Source organism: Rousettus aegyptiacus, unplaced genomic scaffold, assembly GCF_014176215.1.
Source record: "Rousettus aegyptiacus isolate mRouAeg1 unplaced genomic scaffold, mRouAeg1.p scaffold_m13_p_2, whole genome shotgun sequence".
Classification (NCBI taxonomy): Eukaryota; Metazoa; Chordata; class Mammalia; order Chiroptera; family Pteropodidae; genus Rousettus; species Rousettus aegyptiacus.
The window spans coordinates 27,355,019-27,377,209 of record NW_023416295.1 but is presented as its reverse complement, the minus strand read 5'-3'; the positions used below and the strand labels follow the sequence as shown (position 1 = coordinate 27,377,209).

Here is a 22,191-nt window from a genome sequence, read left to right as displayed (position 1 = left end):
GCTTGAATTTTAAATTACAACTAAAATCTTAACTAAAATCTTAACTATATTGTTATAGAAGTTCTAAAAATGTTTTTTAAATCTCCAATTATTATAAAAAATATTGTAAGGGTGTGCTATGTGGGAAAACTGTAATAAAATGAGTATCTTAAATCTACATTCTAAATGTGTACTTGTGGCTCTGCAAAACAGTATAATATTTTGATCAACATTTGATTGCTTATCATAAGCAAAGCTTGGTGTAGCAATACATTTTAACAAGTCAGGTGTAATTCCTCTAGTGAATTGAAAAGAAAGGAGTTCCCAGAGTATTTGTATTTGCCTTTAATCCCAGCATTTCACTGCCTGCAAGCCAGCTAGATCAAAGATTGTAGTAGTTGCATTACCTTTCAATTTCCAACTCTGTTCATGAACAGAGCAATAAGAGCCAATGATCAGCTAGGCTGCAACTATAGCTCTAACTCTAAAATGAGTAGAAATTAATTTAAAAATGGAAAAATGACCTACTATACTTTAGGGTTAAAGTCCTGTGGCTGACAAGCTATGTTCACTTGCCATCTCATGTATTATTATAAGAAGGTACAAAAATGTTTATAAGAAAATTTATAATTGATAGTTCAAAAGCATTCGAAATGGAAAAAAGTATTCAAAATGTGGGCATATGTGTGTTTATCTGTGTGTTTATTTGAACTATACAGTATAGCACCTTTTTAGCTCAATGCAATCTCAATTTTTAGCCCAGTGTTATCTCAATTATTTTCTAAGACTTCTCAACTGATGGTATTCGTAAATTTATGATATAAGAAATTTCAAATCTTGATTAAAAAGAGGTCTTTATTTTTTTTAATGCATGTAGAATAAGAAGCTTATAGAAATAGAAGCACTCATGAACAATAACATGATAACTGCAATTGAAATGAGCACTCTTTCTGAGGTAAGTAGAATTTGTAAATAGTGTAATTTTTTAGCATTACTGAGAATAATTGAGATTAGTTAAGTAGCATCAAGATGAGAGATTCAGATCTTAAACTTTGTGCAAAGGAATAATGATAATATTAACTGGTTATTGAAATTTTTATATAAAAATTAGGTTTTGATTACAAGTAACAGAGTTAGACAACTCAGGGGAACATAATGGCCCCAAAACAGACTGAAAAACTTAAGATACATTAGTAGAAAGGTATTTCAAATCAAGAAAGAATTTGTATTATTAGAAAAAGATGGATACAATGGGAAAACTATTTGAGGAAAACAATAGAGGCAGATCCTATTTTATATCATTCTCTAAAGTAATTCTAGATGGATTTAAATGTAAAATAGGAATTATATAAAACAAGAAGAAATTATAAATTAATTCACATTAGGTAGGAAAGGCCTAGAAATAAAGATAGAAACCATAAAGGAAGCTATCGATGGATTTTCTCAAAAAAATTTTTTTAGGCTAAAAATCATGAAAATAAAAGGTAAATTGCAGACTGAGAAAATTAAGCAGATGGCAGATAAAGTATTCACAATAGTTGAAAAGTTATAATCTAGCATGAGCAAAATAAAATCAATATAAAAATCAAAAAGTAAGGACCAAATATTAGTGAAATTATCTCAGTTATCTAAATAGGAAAACAAATTGTTGAAGGAATAACTAATAAGGTAAAATACGTATGATACAGAAACTGAACAAAGGTTAGTGAAGTTCCAAGTGTAGATAAATTTCTCGATAGATTCTAGAAGCAGTTTAGTGCTTCAGAGGGCGGCTTTTTAAATGGAATTGTCTATATTTAGATCGAAGCTCTGCTGCTTCCTGGTTCTGTGACCTTGGCCTAAACTCTTTGAACCTCAGTGGCTTCATCTACATGGTGTGATTTATAAGTCTCTTAAATGCATAGTCATTGTGGTAAGAAGATATGAACTCTTTCAACCTATATGATCAATGTTTAGCTTTTTGTCAGAATTTTTATAAAAGCTAGGCAAAGAGTAGATAACTTCGTTGTCTAACTTAATCCACATTTGGATGAAGAAAGAATTTGTGTAAATGTCCCTATGGAATAATTTTTTCAGGAGGTTTAGTTTCTAGCATTATAAATTTGATTCCTAGGACAACCAGTCTGCAGAGGTGTGCCTTATATAGTTGCTTTTCACTTTCTGGGTAGGTAGCTGAGTCAAGGAGGGGGCTTTGTTTTGCTAATCAGCTTGCAGAGCTGAATTGAATTGCTTTGAATAACTTACTAAGACTAGAATCAGATATAGCAGTCAGTGGAGAATGCAGAGTCACTATGGGAACTGACTTAGAGAGTGAAAGAAAGAAGCTAATTGGCAAGATGTGGACGAGGGGGAAGGAAGGTCATGTCATCAAACTTCAAGGAACTTTGGAAAACAGGTGGCCCTGAAAAACATTGCTCAGATGTTTGTTGTGAGTTACGCGATATAAATCCCCTTTTCTTCTTGGACTCTTTAAAAAATTATTATTAAAGTCAACTGCTCTCAGATGCTTTTTGTATGGTTCTCTTTGGAGAAATTGAAGAGGGCTGAGATCAGCATCTTAATATAGGAAAAATAAAAAACAGGGTCGGTAGATGAAGAAGCTGAAAGGTGAAGGGACAGCATAGAACTTTGGTGTTCACTTTCTTGGACTTCTAATTACTTAACAGACTAACATTTGCATGTCAAGTTTTGAAATTCCAAAAAAAAAAAAAAAAAAAGAAAAGAAAACCTCATACTCCACTTACAGCTCCCACCCCCAGCTACTATCTCATTTTCCTTCTTACCTTTATTGCAAAACTCCTCTTTAGCACCTGTAGTAATGATCATATGGTCTTTCTTTATAGATGTATTAATATGACTTATTTTAGTAGCTTTCCTAATTTTGCAATTCTGGAATAAACTTCAGAAATGATTTATTTTTCTTTAATATGCTGCTGAAATCTTTTTGCTAGGATTTTGTTTAGGAATTTGTTATTGCTATTCATAACTGAGGTTTCTTTGAAGTTTTCTTTTTATACAATCTTTAGGCACTGATAAAAATGTTATATACATTAAACTCATAAAAAGAATTTGGATGTTGTCTGATGCTCTAGAAAAATGACATAGAATTATTTCTTCTTTAAAAGTTTCATAGAATTCTCTTGTAAAACCATCTGGAACTGGGTCTTTCTTGGTTGGGGGTGATTGTTCTTTCTTAACTTAAACTTAAGTAATTAGGAAATTTTCTTTCTCTCTTTTGTGGTTAGTTTTATTCAATTTTATTTTCTTAGAAAGATACTGATTCATCCCTGTTTTCAAAATGATTTGCCTAGGGTTGACCAGTGTAGTCTGTTATTCTTTTAATTTTGTCTGTGTTATATTTTCCCGGTTGACCAATTTCGTGTATTTGAGCTTTCCCTTGTTCCCTCCCACCCCTACTAAATTAAGTGGTGGTGGTTTTTCTTTTTCTTTTCTAAAAGAGCCATCTTTTCGATTTAGTTTGAAGTTTTACTATGTTGGTCTTTCAAACTTATTAATTATTGCTTTTATCTTTAGTAGTAAGTCCTTCTGCTTTTCTGTGGTTAATTTTCTTTTTACCTTTCTAACTTTGAGTCAGAAGCTTATTTCATTTATTTTTCATTCTTAACTGTAGGTAATGTGTTATTTCTCTCACATTGCTCACAAGATTTTTGTCTTTGTGTTTAGTTTTGAGAAGTTTGATCACTATGCTGTGCCTTAGCATGGATTTCTTGGAGTTTATCCTTTTTAGGGTTCACTCAGCTTGAATATACAGATTAATTTCCTTTGCCAAATTTGGGGCATTTTTAACCATTATTTCTCCAAAACTTTTTCAGCCCTGCCCAAGTCTTTCTCCTCGCCTTCTGGGACTCTGATGACATGAATGCTGTACCTTTTGTTATAGTCCCACAAATTCATGATCCTGTGGTAACTTTTTTTCAGTCTCTTCTCTCTTGTTCAGATTTGGGTACTTTCTATTGCTCTGTCTTCAAGTTCATAGGTTATTTTCCCTCTCTGTCCTCTCTATTTTGCTGTTGAATTTTTAATCTATTTTATTTTAGTTATTTTTCAGTTTTAAGTTTTCATTTTTCTTTACATCTTCTATTTATTTGCTGAGACTTTTCTCCTTTGCTGAGATTTTTTGTTGTTTTAAGCATGTTAGTAGTTGCTTATTGAAGCATTTTATGATAGTCGCTTTAAAATCATTGTTTGAGAATTCCAACATCTATATCATCTTGATGTTGGTGTCTGTTGATTATCTTTTTACATTCAAACTTGGTTTTCCTAATTCTTGGTGTGATGAGTTATTTTTTATTGTATTGTGAACATTTTAGGTATTATATTATGAGACTCCAGATCTTATTTAAACTTCTGTTTTAGCAGGTTTCCTCTGACACTGTGCCTGTGATAAAGGGAAGAGCCATGTACCGCCAAGTGGGGATCAAAGTTTAGGTTTCCCACTCAGCCTCTGTTGACACCCTGGTGGTGAGGGGCATCTCCTAAATGATAAATAAGGCTGGGAGGTCAGGCCTCTGTTAACATCATGATTGGGGGAAATTGAAGGGAGAAGTTATTACCTTTGAAGAATAGTGAAAATCCTGGCTTTCTATTAGACCTCTTCTGTCACCCCCAGAGGAGAGGGAGAGGGGCTTCTTGTACTACCAACTTAGAATGTAAGTCTAGAGTCCTCTGTGTTCTTCACTGATACTGCTGAACACTTGTTACCACTGGCTGTCCCAGCTCTCCCCTCAGCCTTTTCTGATAGTACCCCTGGTTTGGAGAAGAGTTTCCTTATTATAGCCTGGTGTGTGTGGAAATCAAGGCTCCCCATTTGATTATTGCACCTTCGTTGAAAATTAATTGAGCAAATATATGGATCTATTTCTGGAACTCTGCTTTATTTTATTGATCTATTTGTCTGTTTTTATGCTAATATTATATTGTTTCGATTACAATAGTCCTCCAACTTTGTTCTTCTTTTTCAAAGTTGTTTTAGCTATTCTAGAACATTTTCATTTTCATATTAATTTTAAAATTAGCTTGTCAATTTGGCCATACCCTGGCTTCTATTGCATGTTAGCACTGTAATAGGAAAACATGGTTGTATGTTGCCTAATTTTGTAGTCTTTATTAAATAATTAAACATGTTTAGAAAATGTGAGAAAATTTAGCAACTATAAACAAAATTTAAAAGATATATTAAAATCATACAAACTTTGAATTTTAAAAGACCACTTAAAAACATATATTATAGAATCCAATAATATATCACGTGTAGACATTAGCATATTGCATATACAGCTGACCTTTGAACAACATGGAGTGCAGGGGTTAGGGGTACCTACCCTCGTACAGTCAATCTACACGTCAGTTAAGTAGGCCCTCTGTTCAACAGTGGATCAAAAACACGGTATATGTAGAGATACCGTGTAGGTATGGGTTCCACGTGTTGTTTATTCGTATGCCTCAGAGAAAGTTTGGGAGGTCATATACCAAAAATAGTGGTGATTATCTTTGAACCTGTGTTTAGCCTGTCATCATATTATTCTCATTGAACTATTGAAGACTAATGTAAGAATTTTTTTATTACTTTTGGTATCCTTGTATAATTTGACACTTTAATAAGAAACATTTAATAGAATTAAAATTTTTGTTCATTTTCTTTATCCTTTTCAAAAATAGTTCCATCAGAGCCCCTTTCTACTGCCAGCTAGCAAGAAGAAACGGGGTAGTAAACAGTGCAAGTCTATGCGTCTTCCATTTGCAAGGTAATCACTTCAAATCTTAGTTAAATATTAACTTGCACACTTCTACTTAAGTTGGGCTTGGAAAGTTTTTATTTGGTTCACTTTCTTGAAACATAGAAAAACACTTAAAAATAAATAATGAAATGCTTGTTAGCATCATACTAGTAAAATAAATTAAAGATGTAATATAATAATATTATTAAGTTTTATATTTTGAAACATAAATCTTTCCCATAGACTTTAGAGAAGAAGGAATCACAGATGGACCTTTAGTTACATGAGATTGAGTTACGCTGGTTTATGGTACTTAGATTTTTATGTAATACAGTAATTATTTGTGTGTGTTATACAACGTTTGGGTTTCATCAGCTTATAACTTCATACTTTGTAGGAATGAGAATGTTTGTACTATCTTGCTACAGGTTGTATCTCCAGGGCTCCAAGGTAACTTACCTTCATTCAATAACCAAGTTCATCTTTAGTATCCTCCTCCTATTTATTTCTTTTCCTTCTTTATCCACAGGTCACCACTAGCCTCATGTTTTCTGCTGGATAAACCTGATACGTTTGTTATGTTGCAGACTGCCCTAAGCTTTAAAATTAATTTCTTCGTTGTTATTCCCCTGACCAAAATTCTCATTTCTTAATTAAATTGATTATAAGTCATAGTAAACACCCTCTTTCGAACCTGTCATTTTAAAGACAGTCTGTGAGGTCCAGAGAGGCAAAATGACTCAGTGAATTCATAGCATTGACCAAAATCCTCTTGTTTTTTTTAGACATGTTCTTTCTGTTATGTAACTTATAGATTTATTGCTTTTATTTAAGTGCACAAGTAAATTCACAAATTTAATTGAAATGCTATTTGTACCATAGTAAAAAATTCTCATATCTACTATCACTCTCTATTCTTTCTAGTTTGTTACATTATTTTGCCTATTATGCTGTGCTAGCACCACATTGCACCAGTACATTTTAATTACTATAGTTTCAAAATAGTACATTTTGTTGTTTTCTAATTCCTTTACTTCTTTTTCATGGCTGTCATTATGTATGCATTGTTTCATATAAACATATGAATCAAGTGTCAACTTGCCTTCTATAATGTTTCATTGTATTTTTCAAGTAGACTTTTGTTTGAAGTATATATACATGTTAGAAAAGTGCAAAAATCTTTAGAGTGTGGTGAATTTTCACAAGTAAACACTGTAGTGTAACCAATATCCAGACCAGCAAAAAAACATTACTAGTACCCTAAATACCCCAGATTCCCCTTTCTAGTGAATGCTCACCACCCATTCAGGGATGAACATCTTGACTTCTAACATCGTTAATTAATTTTGCCTAGTTTTGCATTGCACTTCATATAATGAAATCATACACTATGTATGATTTTTTTCCCTCTGGTTTCTTTTGCTTGGCATTGTGTTTGTGAGATTCATCTGTATTCTCGTTATACAATTGTAGATCAGTTATTTTCATTGCATGATTATACCATGATTTATCCATCCTTTGAATGATTATACCATGATTTATCCATCCTTCTGATGGTGAACAGTTACTTTTTTTCTAATTTTGGCCTATTACAAATATTGCCGCTATGTATATGCTTTTTGTAATGTATGTACAAATTTCTGTTGGGTATATATACTTAGGAGTAGAATTACTAGGTTTACATATAATATTTGGCTTTAGGAGAAATTGTCAGTTTTCTGAAGGGGTATAGCAATTTACTTTCCTATATCTGAGAATTCCTGTTCTTTACCTCCAATAATTGTTATTGTCTGTCTTTTTCATTTTAACCATATTGATGGATGCGTACTGGTATTACATTGAAGTTTTAATTTTAATTTTCCTGACAATTAATGAATTCAAGTATCTGTTTATTTTTCTATTGGGTTGTCTTAATCATTTTTTTTTTTTTTTTTTACAGATTGGCAGGGTTTTTTTTAACACATTATAAATTATTTATGCATTACAAATATCTTTTTCTCTGTAACTTGCTTCATCATTCTCTTAATGGTGTCTTTAGATGAACAGAAGTTCTTTTTAAAATCTGACTTATATATCTATATAGCTGTATTTATTAATTCCCCACTTCCCCTTACAGTTACTACTTTGTGTGTCTTTTTAAGAAAAAATCTTTACTAATTGGAAGGTCAGAGATGCTCTTCTGTGTTGTCTTTTAAAAGCTATATTATTTTGCCTTTCACATTTAGATCTTCAGTCTCCCTAGAATTTGGAGTATAATGTGAGGGAAGGATCGTAATTTTTTTTTTTTTTTTCATTTGGAAATCTTGTTGATCTTGCACCATTTATTTAGGAAAAATAGTCCTTTTCCTACCTCATTGCCATGTCATCTGTATCATAAATCAGATGCCTGGATGTGTTTGGGTCTGTGTCTGAACTCACTGTCGTAAGTCTTGATGTTCGATAGTGTGAATTTCCATTTTATTTATGTTTTTGTTCTTGAATATTATCTTAGCTATTCTTTGCCCTTTTCATTTCCATGTGACTTTTAGAATCAACTTGTCAATTTACATACACATGTGTAAACATACATGTTCTCTTGTGGAATTTTGATTGGTTTTAAAACATTCATTATAGTAAGAGGAAAAAAGAAAAAAGTAGTATTTTCTCAATAGTGACAGAAAAAGTATTTGATTAAATTCAACAGCCATTTATGAAAAAACTTTCAGCAAACTAGGAGTACAAAGGAACTTCTTTAATCTCATAAGGAAAATTACAAAAACCCAAGAGCAAGTATATTAAATAATGGGAACATAATAAGAATTCCCTAAGTTTCTCCTGAAGCCAAATACTATATGTAAACCCATGAATTCTCCAATTAGGTACATACTCAACAGAAGTGTGTACATATATTTCAAAAGGCATATACATAGCAGCCCTATTTGTAATAGACCAAAACTAGAAAATAGCACTGTTACCTGGGTTCATTTGCTGGCATCCTCCCACTTTTCTTTGACATTACTCTTCATTCTTTGAATTCAAAAAGGTCAGTTTATGAAATTATTTCTGTGGGTTTCTATCTTCCCCTCCACAGATTTAACTACTCTAGGAATATGACTTTAATTTACATGGATGCATTTAGAAACAGCAAATTTCATTTTACAAATGACTTTACATAGTTGTACTTGTTTGAAACCAAAGGAAGAGTTTCAGGTACTCTATAGAATTAATTATAGGAAAACTATAAACATTATATATGAGTATTTGTAAGTATGTCTGAACTTTATTCATTTCATTATTATTATCCTAATAGCCCAACCAGTGATTATATCAGTTTTCTCCTTTTGGGGGTCACTGGGGCTATAGAGATAAGCATTCTTGTTTTACTCCAAGTTCTGTAGTATTAGAAACTACCTACTTCCTACTTATAATCGTCCTCATTGAACACAGAGCAGGTTTGTGGTTGGATCTTAAATGCAATATGGAAAGAACTATTCATGTAATTTTCTAAATTTTATAGAATACAAAGTTTTTCATTTATTCCCACTTGTCTTTAGGATTCGATTAACTTCAAATGATGATGATGATGATGGCGACGATGATGATAAAGATAAAGAGAAGATGCAACATGAAAACAATATTCTATCACAGACATCACCGGATGTTCCTTCTTTGGTATCGACAACACAACCTTTATCAGCTCAGGATAATTTGGAATTGTTGTGTCCTAAAGAAAATAATCAGAATTTGTGTGGTTTAGATGATTCAAAATATAATTCTTCTATTATTGATACACTTCCCAAAGGTGAGGTTTTTTAAAAAATTTATTTCAAGTATCAGTATTAAATAGTTACATTTATCAAATTTTCTTCTTGAGGGCCATGGTATATAAACAGTTAATAAGTTAGGTCTCTTATGTTACAGATTTGCTAACTTCTACCATTTTAAATTGCTGATGAAAAATTTAATTTAAAGTAAATATGCTGACAAATGTCAGATCCACAGTGGCCTGATACTGTTACTCAGGGAGTGATATTTAGAAATGAGCCAGCCTGAAGAGCTTTATTCTTGGTATCTTAGCTTATGAATTGAAAGATACAATCTTCTACTATTCATAGATATGGAAATTAGGGGTCTAGATAGGTGTAGTGACTTTTTGAAGATTGTAACTAAATAGTGGTAAAGCAAAAACTTGAGCCTGTATAATGGTTGAGCAAAAGAAAATGATAACACTTACATTTTATTTACATGATATTTCAAAATAATCCTGCTGTGTAGTCTGGCTTATGTATTTGTCATAGATTTTCCAATTGGAATATGAAACTATATATTGAATTTAGAGCTCTTTCTAAAAATTTATGTGAGCATGTATATGTTTAATTTATAGAAACTTTAGATGTCAGCTGATAGCCTTTTGGTAAGAATCCTTATCAGAGTTGTCACTGTTATTTGGGTTCATTTGCTGGCCCCCTCCCATTTTAGAAATATATGTTAATGGCTTTACTGTTGGTTATACTCCTCCATTCTACTGTTGGGACCAAGGAAGAGTGAATTCTCAGTATATATTTTCCATAGATATAAATGTAAAATATGACTTATGAATACTTGATCATTTCTACCTTATTTTTTTATCTGCATAGATTCTTCATAACATAAGTATCTGAACAGAACACATTCTTAAAAATCTTCTCTTTGAAATAGCTTGATTTCTAAATATTTTTTTAATAATAAATTTCTCGTCATTACTTAGTTTTGAATTTTTGTTTCCATTTATTTTATAGAAAGCCATTCCTACTCAGACCAGAGTTCCAAGAGTTCTCTAATGAGTGAGATGAAAAATGCCCAGTCTATCAGCCTCAGAGAAGAGAAACCATCACTTAGTAATGTAACTAAAAGGAAAAGACGTGTATCATTTCCAGAATCAAATAATCCTTCTGCAGATAATCCTTGTGTGACAGATGTAGATCAACAATGGATTTCAAGTCCAGTATTAAATTGGAATAATGACATAAACGATCCTACTAACGAAACGAATATTAAAATGCAAAGAAACATACAATGCCTTCCTAATTCATCTGAGTCTGCAGGTGAACCTACTGCTGAGAGCGTGAATCAAATTCAGGGTAATGATGACTTTCAATTGCAGAAAACTGTGTATGATTCTGACATGGATTTAACTGCTGGTGAAGTAAGCAAAATTGTTATAGTTTCAACAGGCACTAAAAATAAAAGTAATAAAAAAACAAATGACTGTGGAATAAAAACTTTCAGAAAAGTGAAAGATTCAAGTTCTGAAAAAAAGAAAGAAAGATCAAAGAAACAATTTAAAAATAGTTCAGTTTTGAATGTTGAGGAAAAGATTGAAAATGAACCAGAAAAAAGATCTGTTGGCCTGAATAGCAAAGGGGATTCAGAAAATCCAAATGTTATCTTAAACACTGAACAGTTGAAGATACCAGAGACAATAACTCTTCATAATGGTTTTGATCAAGATGACAAACAAAGTACAGAGAATAGTAAGAAAAAGAAAAGAATACATGTAACAAGTGAGCAAGAGGAAACATACTCTTTCTCTCAAAGTTCAGATAAATTCCAGCAGGAGAGTAAATTTAATACAGGTCAGAGTTTTCCAGCTTACAATAAAAATAAAGCTTCCAGACAGACATTTGTGATTCATAAGTTAGAAAAAGGTAACTTTTTTCTAAACCAACAGGATAAAGAAACCATTTCTGAAAACCAGGATGTCATAAATGAATTTCAAACAGCTGATCTTCCCACCAAACATAATGGAAATTTATATGGTTATGAGGTACAAAACATGTTGGATTTGAAAAAGCACGTAACCGATATGCAACCTGCTCAGCAAAATGAATCCAAAATAAATAAGAAGCTTAAGCAGAAAATAAATCGGAAGACAGAAATAATTTCTGAAACAAATCAAATATATAGGAATAACGATAAAGACGTGCATGGCCCAGAGAAAGGTAACTTTTCCTGCCAAACCCAAGAGGATAAGGAAATCTCTGGAGAAAACCTACAAGTTTCAAATGAGTTTCAAAAACCTGCTCTTTGTACTAGTGGTAACAGAAACCTGTGTGATTCTGAGCCCCAGAATGTGCTGGATTTACAAAAGCCAATCACTGATGTGTTCTCTGTTCAGCAAAATGAATCAAAAGTTAATAATCTTACAAAGAAGGTAAATCGTAAGACGATGATGATTTCTGAAGTGAATCATTTATATAACGACAAAAATGTGTGTTGTCCAGAAAAGAGTAACCCTTTCTTCCTAATGAAGAAGGATAAAGAAATCATCCCTGTAAATCTAGAAGACTCAAATGAGTTTCAAACACCTGCCCTCTCTACCAAATATAGTGGAAACCTGTATGATTATGAGACTCAGAATGTTTGGGGGGTGAAAAAGCATGTCTATGATATGCAAACTGCTTGTCAAAATGAATCAAAAATAGATAAGAAGCTTAGGCAAAAGGTATGTCGGAAGACAGAAATAATTTCTAAAATCAACCAAATATGTGAGAATGATGACAAAGATATATGTGGCCTAGAAAAAAATAACTTAATTTCTCTAACCCAAATGGATAAAGAAATTATTCCTGAAAACCTAGAAGATCCAAATGAGTTTCAGATGGCTGATTCTTCCACCAAAGGAAATAAAAACCTCTGTGATTATGATGCTCACAACATTTGGGGGGAGAAAAAACATACTACTGATATGCCACATGCAATGCAAAGTGGATCAAAAATGAATAAAAGGATCAGGCACAAAGGAAATCGGAAGACAGAAGTAATTTTAGAAATGAACCAAATAGATGAGTTTAATAACAAAGGTATGCATGACCCAGAAGAAGGTAACTTCATTTCCCTAACTCAAAAGGATAAAGAAACCATTTCTGAAAACCAGGACATCACAAAAGAATTTCAAACAGCTTATCTTTCCACCAGTGATAATGGAAATTTGTATGATTATGAGACCCTGAATATGTTGGATTTGAAGAAGCATGTCACTGATAGGCAATCTGCTCAGCAAAATGATTCAAAAATGAATAAGCTTAGGCAGAAAGTAAATCGGAAGACAGAAATAATTTCTGAAACAAACCAAATATATGAGGATAATCATAAAGATGGGCATAGCCAAGAAAGCTATACAAAAGATCTTGATTTTAAAATAAATGAATCTAGTCAAAGACATGAATGCCAAGGTTTTATCAGTGGATACTGTATGGAAATCAATAGTAATGAAAAAGAAAATTGTGATCAAATTTCAAATTCTTATAGACAAGTTAAAAAGCATGGGAAAGAATCATCAGGCAAGGCAAAGAACATATTGGCAAAAAGTAAAAACAAACCTATTTTACAATTAACAGATTCTTCACAGACATCTCTCTCCCTGGAATCAGGTTTAAAACATACTATTAATGAAGCAGATTCTGATTCTGGTAACCAAATAGAACCACATAAGAATCCAAAGCAAAGCACTACAACTCTGAATAAAAAGAGAGAGATTCCCTTTGTGGAAGTGCTAAAAGGAGAGCGCAAGGTCAAAAGAGTAAATAAAATGACATCCAAATCCAAGAAAAGGAAGACCTTCATAGATCCTTCTCCAGAGAGCCATGAAGTAATGGAGATGATATCTGACACCAGTCAGGGACTGTCAGTTGAATCTGAGCAAGCCGATGAGAAAAAAAATCTGGAAAATGAAAATATTAAGCCAGACTTTTACACAAAGGTGTTTAGTTCCTTATCTCATATATATTCACCTAACATGCAAGATTCTTCCCTTAACAGTGTTCATGAGGGTTCAAGACTTTCGTGTATTCCTTCTAGTAAAAATCTGATAATAAAAGAAAATTTTGCCCTGGAGAACTCACCAATCTTTCAAGTAAGTGATGATGTGCAGGAGAAGATAACAGGGATGAAATTTCAAGTCACTCAGAGAACGCAAAAATCAGGAATAGGTAGGTAAATACCTAAAGTGATCAAGTTTTAATTAACTTATTTATTTTTTACTTAACCAGTAAAGTATTTTCTGTTATAACTAATGTATTTATGGAATTTAAAAATAAAATTTAACGGTGTAGCCCGATTTATAGAAACAATGTAAAGGAATTTTTTTTTAAAGTTTAATGCTTTGGAAAGATAACAGTGAGAATGTTTTGAACATTTATAACCTAAAAAAACAGATTGGCCTTTACCACAAAATTATCTAGTAATATTATTAGATATATAATTTTCTGTTTCATATGTTTGAAGGAAATTGACTTTTAAATATATATAATAATGAGTTGCCCTGGATTGATTTCACCAAAGACAATTGCAAGTTTCTTTAGGATGGGACTCTCGCCAATAATATGTGTTTACTGTGATCAAAATTTAGAGGATTAAAAAAATAAATGATACTAACTCCCTTTCCTCAAAATACATGTATGTAAAAGTTACAAACTACAGTGGTAAATGTGGTCAATACTTTAAGCACATATATTATACTAAGGGATGTAATAGGGAGTAATTTCGACTAAAGGAACCCACCAAGACATCATGAAATAGGTAGCATTTTAGGCCCTAAAGGATAGGTAGGATTTTTACTTTAATGTTTACTTTTTATTGTCCCCTAGTTATTAAAACCATACTCATTACAGAAAATTGAAAATAGAGAATCAGAAAATAGTAGGAAAAACAATCACCCAAAAGAACTGCAGTCAACATTTTAGCATTTGCATGCAGACCTGACTCAAAGATTTTTAAAATATAACTTGAAATGATACTGTATATAAAGTTATTTATTTCATATTTTCCCTTTAACATTAGATTCTAAGGATGTTCCTTTGTGATTAGAGTCTTTGTAACATTAGATATTCCTATATCAATTGAAGTTTTCTGGGTCTTAACATTTCACCTACATGTATGTAGAACACTAAGATTTTTTCCTCCAATTTTATTGAGAAATAATTGATATACAATACTATTTAAAATGTACGGCACGATGGTTTGATTTACACATATTGTGAAATGATTGCCACAATAGGTTCAGCTAACATTTACCATTTTGTATAGATGCAATAGAAAGAAAAGTAGAAAAAAGAAAAAATTTTTTCTCCTTTTGATGAGAACTCCTAGGATTTACTTACTTACCAGCTTTTCTGTATATCATATGGCAATGTTAACTGTAGTTATCATGCTTTACGTTATTTCTTTAGTACTTTTTTATCGTACCACTGAAAGTTTGTACCTTTTGACCACCTTCCTCCAATTCTCCCGCCCCTCAACCTCTACCACCTCTGGTAACCACAAGCGTGATCTCTTTTTCTGAGGTTTCATTTTTGTTTTTGTTTTTGTTTTTTTAAGATTCTACATATAAGTGAGATCATAAAATATTTGTTTTTCTTTGTCTGACTTATTCCACTTAGCATGTCTTCAAGGTCATCCGCGTTGTTGCAAATAGTCAAATTCCCTCATTTTTTGTTTGGCTAAATCATATTCCATTGTATTTATATACCACAACTTCTTCATTCATTCATCAGTGGACACTTAGGTTGTTTCCATGTCGTGGCTATTGTAAATGATGCAGCTATGAACATCAAGATGCAGAAATCGTTTCAAGTTAGACAACACTAAGATTTTGATGAATAAGACTATGCCAGGTAAAAGGAATACTGAAGCAAAAGAAGGACAAAGGTCTAGAGTTCTGGGACTTGTTAGAGGATATGAGGCATCTTTCATCTCTGTATTGCTCATGGTGCCTTTCACAGAGTTGAGTAGTAGATGACTGTATGTGTAGTAATTTGTGTGATTTTTTGAATTTTTATCAGCATATTTGTGATTCAGAATTAAAATGTGGGCTACCTTGAAAGTGTTTCAAATTTTAAGTTTTTCATTGCTAGAAAAAAATTAAACTGACAAATAATTTTAGTGCTACAATTGTAATATTTTAAATTATAACTTGGTTATTTTTAAGTTTGAAGATTTGCTACCAATTTGCAAACCACTAACTACCCATATCTATTTCCATATCTATGTATTTTTACAAATATTTGTGAAAATAATATTCTTTTCAGGCAGTAGAACACTACAGGACTTGACAAATACCAGTTTTATTTCGAACAACTCTGCTAAATCTGAAAATAAGTCAGAAGATCTATCTTTAGAGCTGCCAAGCCGAAGAAGAAGGTGCACTCCTCTCCATTTCAAAGAACCAAGTCTCAGAGAGTAAGTATTTCAGTGATATTAAAGTGATTTCAATATGATATTATAAAATACATACTTAATAAAATTCCTGCCTGAATTAGTATTTGATGTGTAACAACCTGAGTATTATCTAAGTAAGATTTGAAGAAATGTCTTTTTTTATTCTTTGAATAGGCTTTTAAAAAATGTGTCGCCTATGATTTGCAAACCACTGTTTACATATCTGTTATTCCCATTTATTTTTTAACTTGTTTTCTAGAAGTGGTTTTCAAAGTATATCTGTACTTGACCTCAAAAAATAACGTTCATTTTTTCTTTTTTAAAATTTTACACATACTTCAACTAAGAAAAAGTAGTACTCCCCCCATTTGTTCATCCCCCAAGTTCAACAGGCATTAATATTTTGCCATATTTGCTTCATCTATCTCTTTTTGTTATAGTATTTTTTAAATAAATCCCTGCATTGGGTCATTTGATTCCTAAAACACTTCTGATCACATCTAACAAAATTACCAGTATTTCCTTACTGTCATCTAATAGACAATCCCTATTCAAATTTCCTTGATTATCTCAAAAATGTCCAAATGCCTTTTATATATGTGTTATTCAAAATTTTGTTTTTTAAAAGGAGAAACGAAGTCAACTGTTTCATAGAACCTGATCCATATTTGGGACATATTTTCAGAAAGATAGAGTAAAATGTCCTTAAATTTTTTCTTCTTTGCATTGTTTCACTGTTTGCTTCTTTTATAAAATGAAAAACATGATAGTTGTGACAAGTATTCTAAAACAATAACCAGCACATAGCACTAATGTAAGGGAAGGTGAAAGAGAAGCAAATTAACAGTGAAATAAAAGACCAAGAGCTTTTTTTAGAAATAATCTTATTGAGCTATGGTTCACATACCATACATTTCATCCATTTAAAGTGTGTAGTTCAGTGGTTTTTAGTATATTCACAGATATGCATATCATTATTCTCATACCCCAGCCTAGGCAACCATTTATCTACTTCTTGTCTCTATAGATTTTCTTATTTTGCACATTTCATATGAATAAAGTCATGTAATATGTGGTCTTTCATTTAGCATCTTGCATTTAACATAATGTTTTAAAGGTTTATCCATGTTGTAGTATATATCAGTATTTCATTCCTTTTTTTGACTCAATGGTAATCTATTGTATGGATAGGATATATATATTTTAATATATTTATAATATGTATACCACATTTTATTTATTTGTCAATAGGCATTTGTTGTTTCCACCTTTTAGTTATTATGAATAATGCTGCTATCAGTGTTCTTTTGCAAATTTTTGTGTCTACATATGTTTTCATTTCTCTTGGGTATATGCCTAGTTGTACAGTTGCTGGGTTGTATGGTAACTCTATGTTTAATCATTTGAGAACCTGCTAGACTGTTTTCCAAAGCTGCTGCACCATTTTATATTCCCACCAACAATGTATAGTTTCTGATTTCTCCACATCCTCACCAACAAACTTGCTATTATTTGCCTTTTTGATGATGCTAGCAGTACTAGTGTGTGTGAAGTGGTATCTTATGGTTTTGATTTGTATTTCTCTAATGACTAATGATGTTGAGCATCTTTTCATATGCTTATTGCCATTGGTACATCTTTGGAGAACCTTCTATTTCAGATCCTTTAGCCTTTTTTCAGTCAGGTTGTCCTGCAAGTTCAACTTTTTTTTTTTTTTTGAACTAATTTTAGACTTAGTTAAAAATTATAAAATAATACAGAGCTTCCTCACCCAGCTTTCCCTAATTTTAACATCTTACATACCCACAGTACAATGATCAAAACTAGAAAATTAGCATTGGTACAATACTATTAACTAAACTATATTTAGACTTCCACTCACCTTTTCTGTTTTAGAATCCTATCCAGGATCCCATAGTGCATTCAGTTGTTGTTTCTCCTTAGTCTCCTTCAGCCTGTGACAGTTCTGGAGTCCTTCCCTTTCTTTCATGACTTTGAAGACTATTAGTCAGTTATTTTGTAGAATATCCTTCAGTTTGGTTTGGCTGATGTTTTCTCATGATTACAATGCAGTTTGCATTTTTGGCAAGAATTCCACAGAAATGGTATGTCCTCACTGAATCCTATCGGGGGTTCATCATGTCAATCTGTCTGATTATTAGTAATATTAACCTTGATCACTTGATTAATGCTGGGCTGGGTATTTTTCTCTATAAAGTTATTGTCTTTTTCGTTACGGTTAATGAACATTGGGGGAGATATTTTGAGCCTGTGCGTCCTGTTTCTGCTCATACTTTTCACCCATCATTTTTATCATCCATCAGTGGAGCTGCTCTGTAACAATTACTACTGTGGTGTTTGCCTAGTAATGATTTTCTCTTTTCCTCTTTCCTTCTACATTAATTGTAATTCTTCTGTGACAAAGACCTATTCTCTCTTCCTCATTTATTTCATTGCTCAAATCGTTCTAGCTTTGGCTATTAAAAGTTTTTTCAGATTGGCTTCTGTGTTCTTTCAACAAGATCTCATATTATTTTGAGCACTTCCTTTCTGTGTGTAAGATGATCTAGGCTTATCTTAAGGTTTTCTTTGTATTGGTTAGCTGCAGGTCACAGTTCCTATCCTATGCAAAGAGAGGAGATTATGCAAGGGCATGAACCCATTATGCAGGGATAATATGGGAGTCCTTCTTGACTCTGGCCACCAAAAGGGTGTTGTTGAGCCCTCTTAGGGAATATATGTATGTATGCTAATTCATGCATACATATACTTTTGTATTTCTCTATACATATAGTAAAAACCATGAGTTTATACTGATAACTGATTCCAGTTCAATACCACAGGGTTCATTTTAACTTTGATTTTTCATAATTTATCAGTGAGAAGCCTGGCTCTCATTATTCATAATATATTCATTTATTTGTTCATTTCTAACATACACATAAAGCAGTTTCAAAAATGTTAACCCATATCTCTGTGAGAAACATATTTACTAACTAAAATATAACATTTAAATGTAATTCTTATTGCCCTTAGTTCTTTTCTTACCAACCCCTTAATGTAATTATGTTATTTATGTATAATTCATTTAGATACATTTGCTTGCACTGTTTGTTTATATTATTTGTATTCTCTTTTCTTCTCCCACATCTTAGTAGGTTTTGTTGTTTACTTTGGGATATATGAAACATTTCTTGAATTGTATAAGTCAGAGCTCTACAAAATAGTATTGCAGAATAATGTAGTATGATTTATAGTTGTAAAATATTGGAAACAACTTAAGTATGCATATATAGGAATGTGATTGAATAAACTATAGCACATCTATACACTATTAAGTATTATCTAGCTGTAAAAAAGAATGAGGAAAATCTCTGTGAATTGACATGGAGTGATTTTCAGAATGCACCATTAAATGAAAAAAAAGCAAAGCCCAAAAGAGTAGCTATAGTATGCTACCCAATTCCCATTACCTCTTCTTTCTATCCTATTTTTAATTTCTTTAGTTTCTAGTTTATCCTTTCTCTATTTCTTTTGCACAAATGAAGCAGATATACGTATATCCCCCCTTTTTCTTACATAAAGATAGCATGCTATAGCTACTCTTTTGGACTTTGCTTTTTTTCATTTTAACAGCGTGTTCTGGAAATCACTCCATGTCAATTCACAAAGGTTTATTTTATTTTTTTTTACAGCTGGATAATACTTAATAGTTTATAGATGTGCTGTAGTTTATTCAATCACATTCCTATATATGCATACTTAAGTTGTTTCCAATATTTTGCAATTATAAATAATACTACATTAAATAATCTTGTGCATATATCTTTTCATATTATTGAGGGTGTATCTTCAGGGTAAACTCCTACAAGAGGGACTACAGGGTTGAAAAATAAGGGCATATATAGTTTTATTAGGTATTGTCACAATTCCCTCCAGTCTAGTACCAATTTATATTCCCACCACCAGTGTGTGGCACTGTTTCCCTACAGTCTGATCAAGAGAATATGTTTTTAAAAAGTTTTGCCAGACTGATAGGTGAGAAATGCTATCTCAGTGTTGTTTTATTTGCATTTCTCTATACATATTTTAAGCATTTTTTTCATGCTTTGGAGCCATTATATCATTTATTGGTCTGTTTATATCTTTTTGCTGTTTTTTAATTGGGTTTTTGGTCTTTGTCCCTCATTTATTAAGAATTCTTTATATAGTAGGAATATTAGCCCTTGTGTTATGTGTAGTGAATATTTTTTGAATATATTAGTTATCTTTTGACTTTATTATGTTTCTTAATCATGTAAAATTTTATTTTTAATGTCAAATTTATTTTTTTCATTCCGTTTCTCTGAATTTTATGTAAAGTTCCTATAATATGGTTAAAGAGGAATTCACCCCAATTTTTTTCTAGTATTTTTATAGTTTTATTTCTTACATAAATCCCTGGTCCATTAGAGTTTTTCATCTAGCATGTGGTGTAATATATGAATCTAATTTTATCTATTTTCCAACTGACTACACAGCTGTCCCAGCACCGTTTATTTATTTGCATCTTTTCCTCAAAGATCTGAGATGTTAACCATGTCATATTTTAAATTTCTGTATGTATTTTTGAGGGATCTAATGCTGGACTTTTTTTTATGTTGCAGGGGCCTACTGGTCTAGTGTAGAGGCTTTATGCGATGCTTTAATATCTGGTAGGGCTAGTCCGCTCTCATAATTTTTTTCATTTTTCTTCTGGCTATTATTACATCTTTGTTTTTACAAATGAACTTTAGCATTGACTTGTCTAGCTTAGCATTTCTCAACATCGACACTATTGGGATTTTGGTCTAGATATTTCCTTGTTGTGGAAGGCTGTTCTGTGCATTGTAAGATGTCAGTAACACATATCCATTTATAACAGTCAAAAATGTCTCTAAATGTTGAAAAATGTCACCCGGAAGGCACCGCGCTGAGTTGAAAACCACTGGTTTGGCTTGTTGGTATTTTTATTGGGATTGCATTGAATTTATGCATTAATTTAGGGAGAACTAACATCTTTGTACTGAGTGTGCTATATAAGGAGATGTCTTTCTACTTAAGTCTTCTTTTGTATCTTAAAAACGTTTTTGAAATTTTCCTCATAAGGTTTTACACATTTCTTCTTAAATTTATTTGTAGGTATTTTGTCTTCTTTGTTGCTGTTATAAGTGGACATGTAAATTGGACGTGTAAATCATGCCCTGTATTTATTATTTGTGGGTATGAAAGTTGTTGAATTCTGTGTACATTTTCAACTTGCTACTTATTTTATTCTCTGTCTCATTCTCTGAAGTTTTCCAGTATACTATGATATCTGAAAATAGAGATAGTTTTAATTCTTCTTTACCTATTCATATACCCCTAAAGGATTTCTCTTGTCTGATTGCATTGGCTAATACCTCAAGTATAGTGTCGAATCTTAGCAGGAATTGTGGGCATTCTTGCCTGGTTCCTGATTTGAGTGGAAATACGTCTACTGTCTCCCCATTAAATGAGATACTGACTTTAGGACTTAGGTGTGTATATATATATAATTTATTAAGAAAGTATTCCTCAGTATATATTGAGTGTTTTAGTTATGAATGAGTGTTGAATTTTCTTAAAGGCTTTTTCAGCATCTATAGAAAAATCATTGCTGTATGATAGGTGTTGAACCAATCTTGCATTCCTGGAATAAATCTCACTTGGTCATGGTGTATGTTTTTTTATAATGCCATGTTGAATTTGCTTTTGTTACTGTGCTGTGAGCACTTGAGAAGAATATGTAATCTCTATTATCAGAATGCAGAATTTGATATATAGCCATAAGATTTATCCTATTGATTATGCTGTTTAGATATTCTATCTCCTTATTTATTTTTTGTTCACTTTATCTCTCTTGTACTGAGAATAGTACATTAAAATCTCCTATCATTGTGTTCCTATCTGTCTCTATGCATCTCCTGTAGTTTTTGCTTCATAAAGATAGTTGCTCTGCTATTTGATGCATAAATACCATATATTCATTATGGATTAGAGCTTTTACTCTTAAAAATGTTCCTCCTTGTCATGTTCAGTATTTGGGACTTAAGAGATAAAGGCTTTTAAAACTATATCTGTATTACCTTCCTGACAGCTTCTGCCACTCCTTCCTCAGTGCCTATGATGATCACTCCGTGATATATTGCAAGTAGTTGCAATCAGGATCCACTCTCACTGGGTCTATAAGAAGCTGTGATATGCCTGCTGCATTCCATTCCCAATCCAAAAGGGGAAAAAACCATGATATCTTTGTTAT

General features: G+C 32.0%; 1 protein-coding gene across 4 annotated transcripts in view; it reads left to right on the top strand.

Annotated features, from left to right (window-relative positions):
- SGO2 (shugoshin 2) overlaps window positions 1–22,191 on the top strand; it is a 32,942-nt gene that overhangs the window by 8,708 nt on the left and 2,043 nt on the right. For 3 of the 4 annotated variants that reach the window (XR_004955713.1, XM_016131124.2, XM_036236941.1), the window contains exons 4-8: window positions 857–934; window positions 5,659–5,744; window positions 9,251–9,498; window positions 10,475–13,666; window positions 15,764–15,914. Coding sequence is in view for 3 of the 4 variants with exons in the window: in XM_016131124.2 (XP_015986610.2) it covers window positions 857–934; window positions 5,659–5,744; window positions 9,251–9,498; window positions 10,475–13,666; window positions 15,764–15,914 (3,755 nt within the window). In the remaining variant the exon portion in view is untranslated. Of the gene's footprint in view, window positions 1–856; window positions 935–5,658; window positions 5,745–9,250; window positions 9,499–10,474; window positions 13,667–15,763; window positions 15,919–22,191 lie in introns of those variants that run through there. The other variant, XM_036236942.1, reaches the window with a different exon arrangement.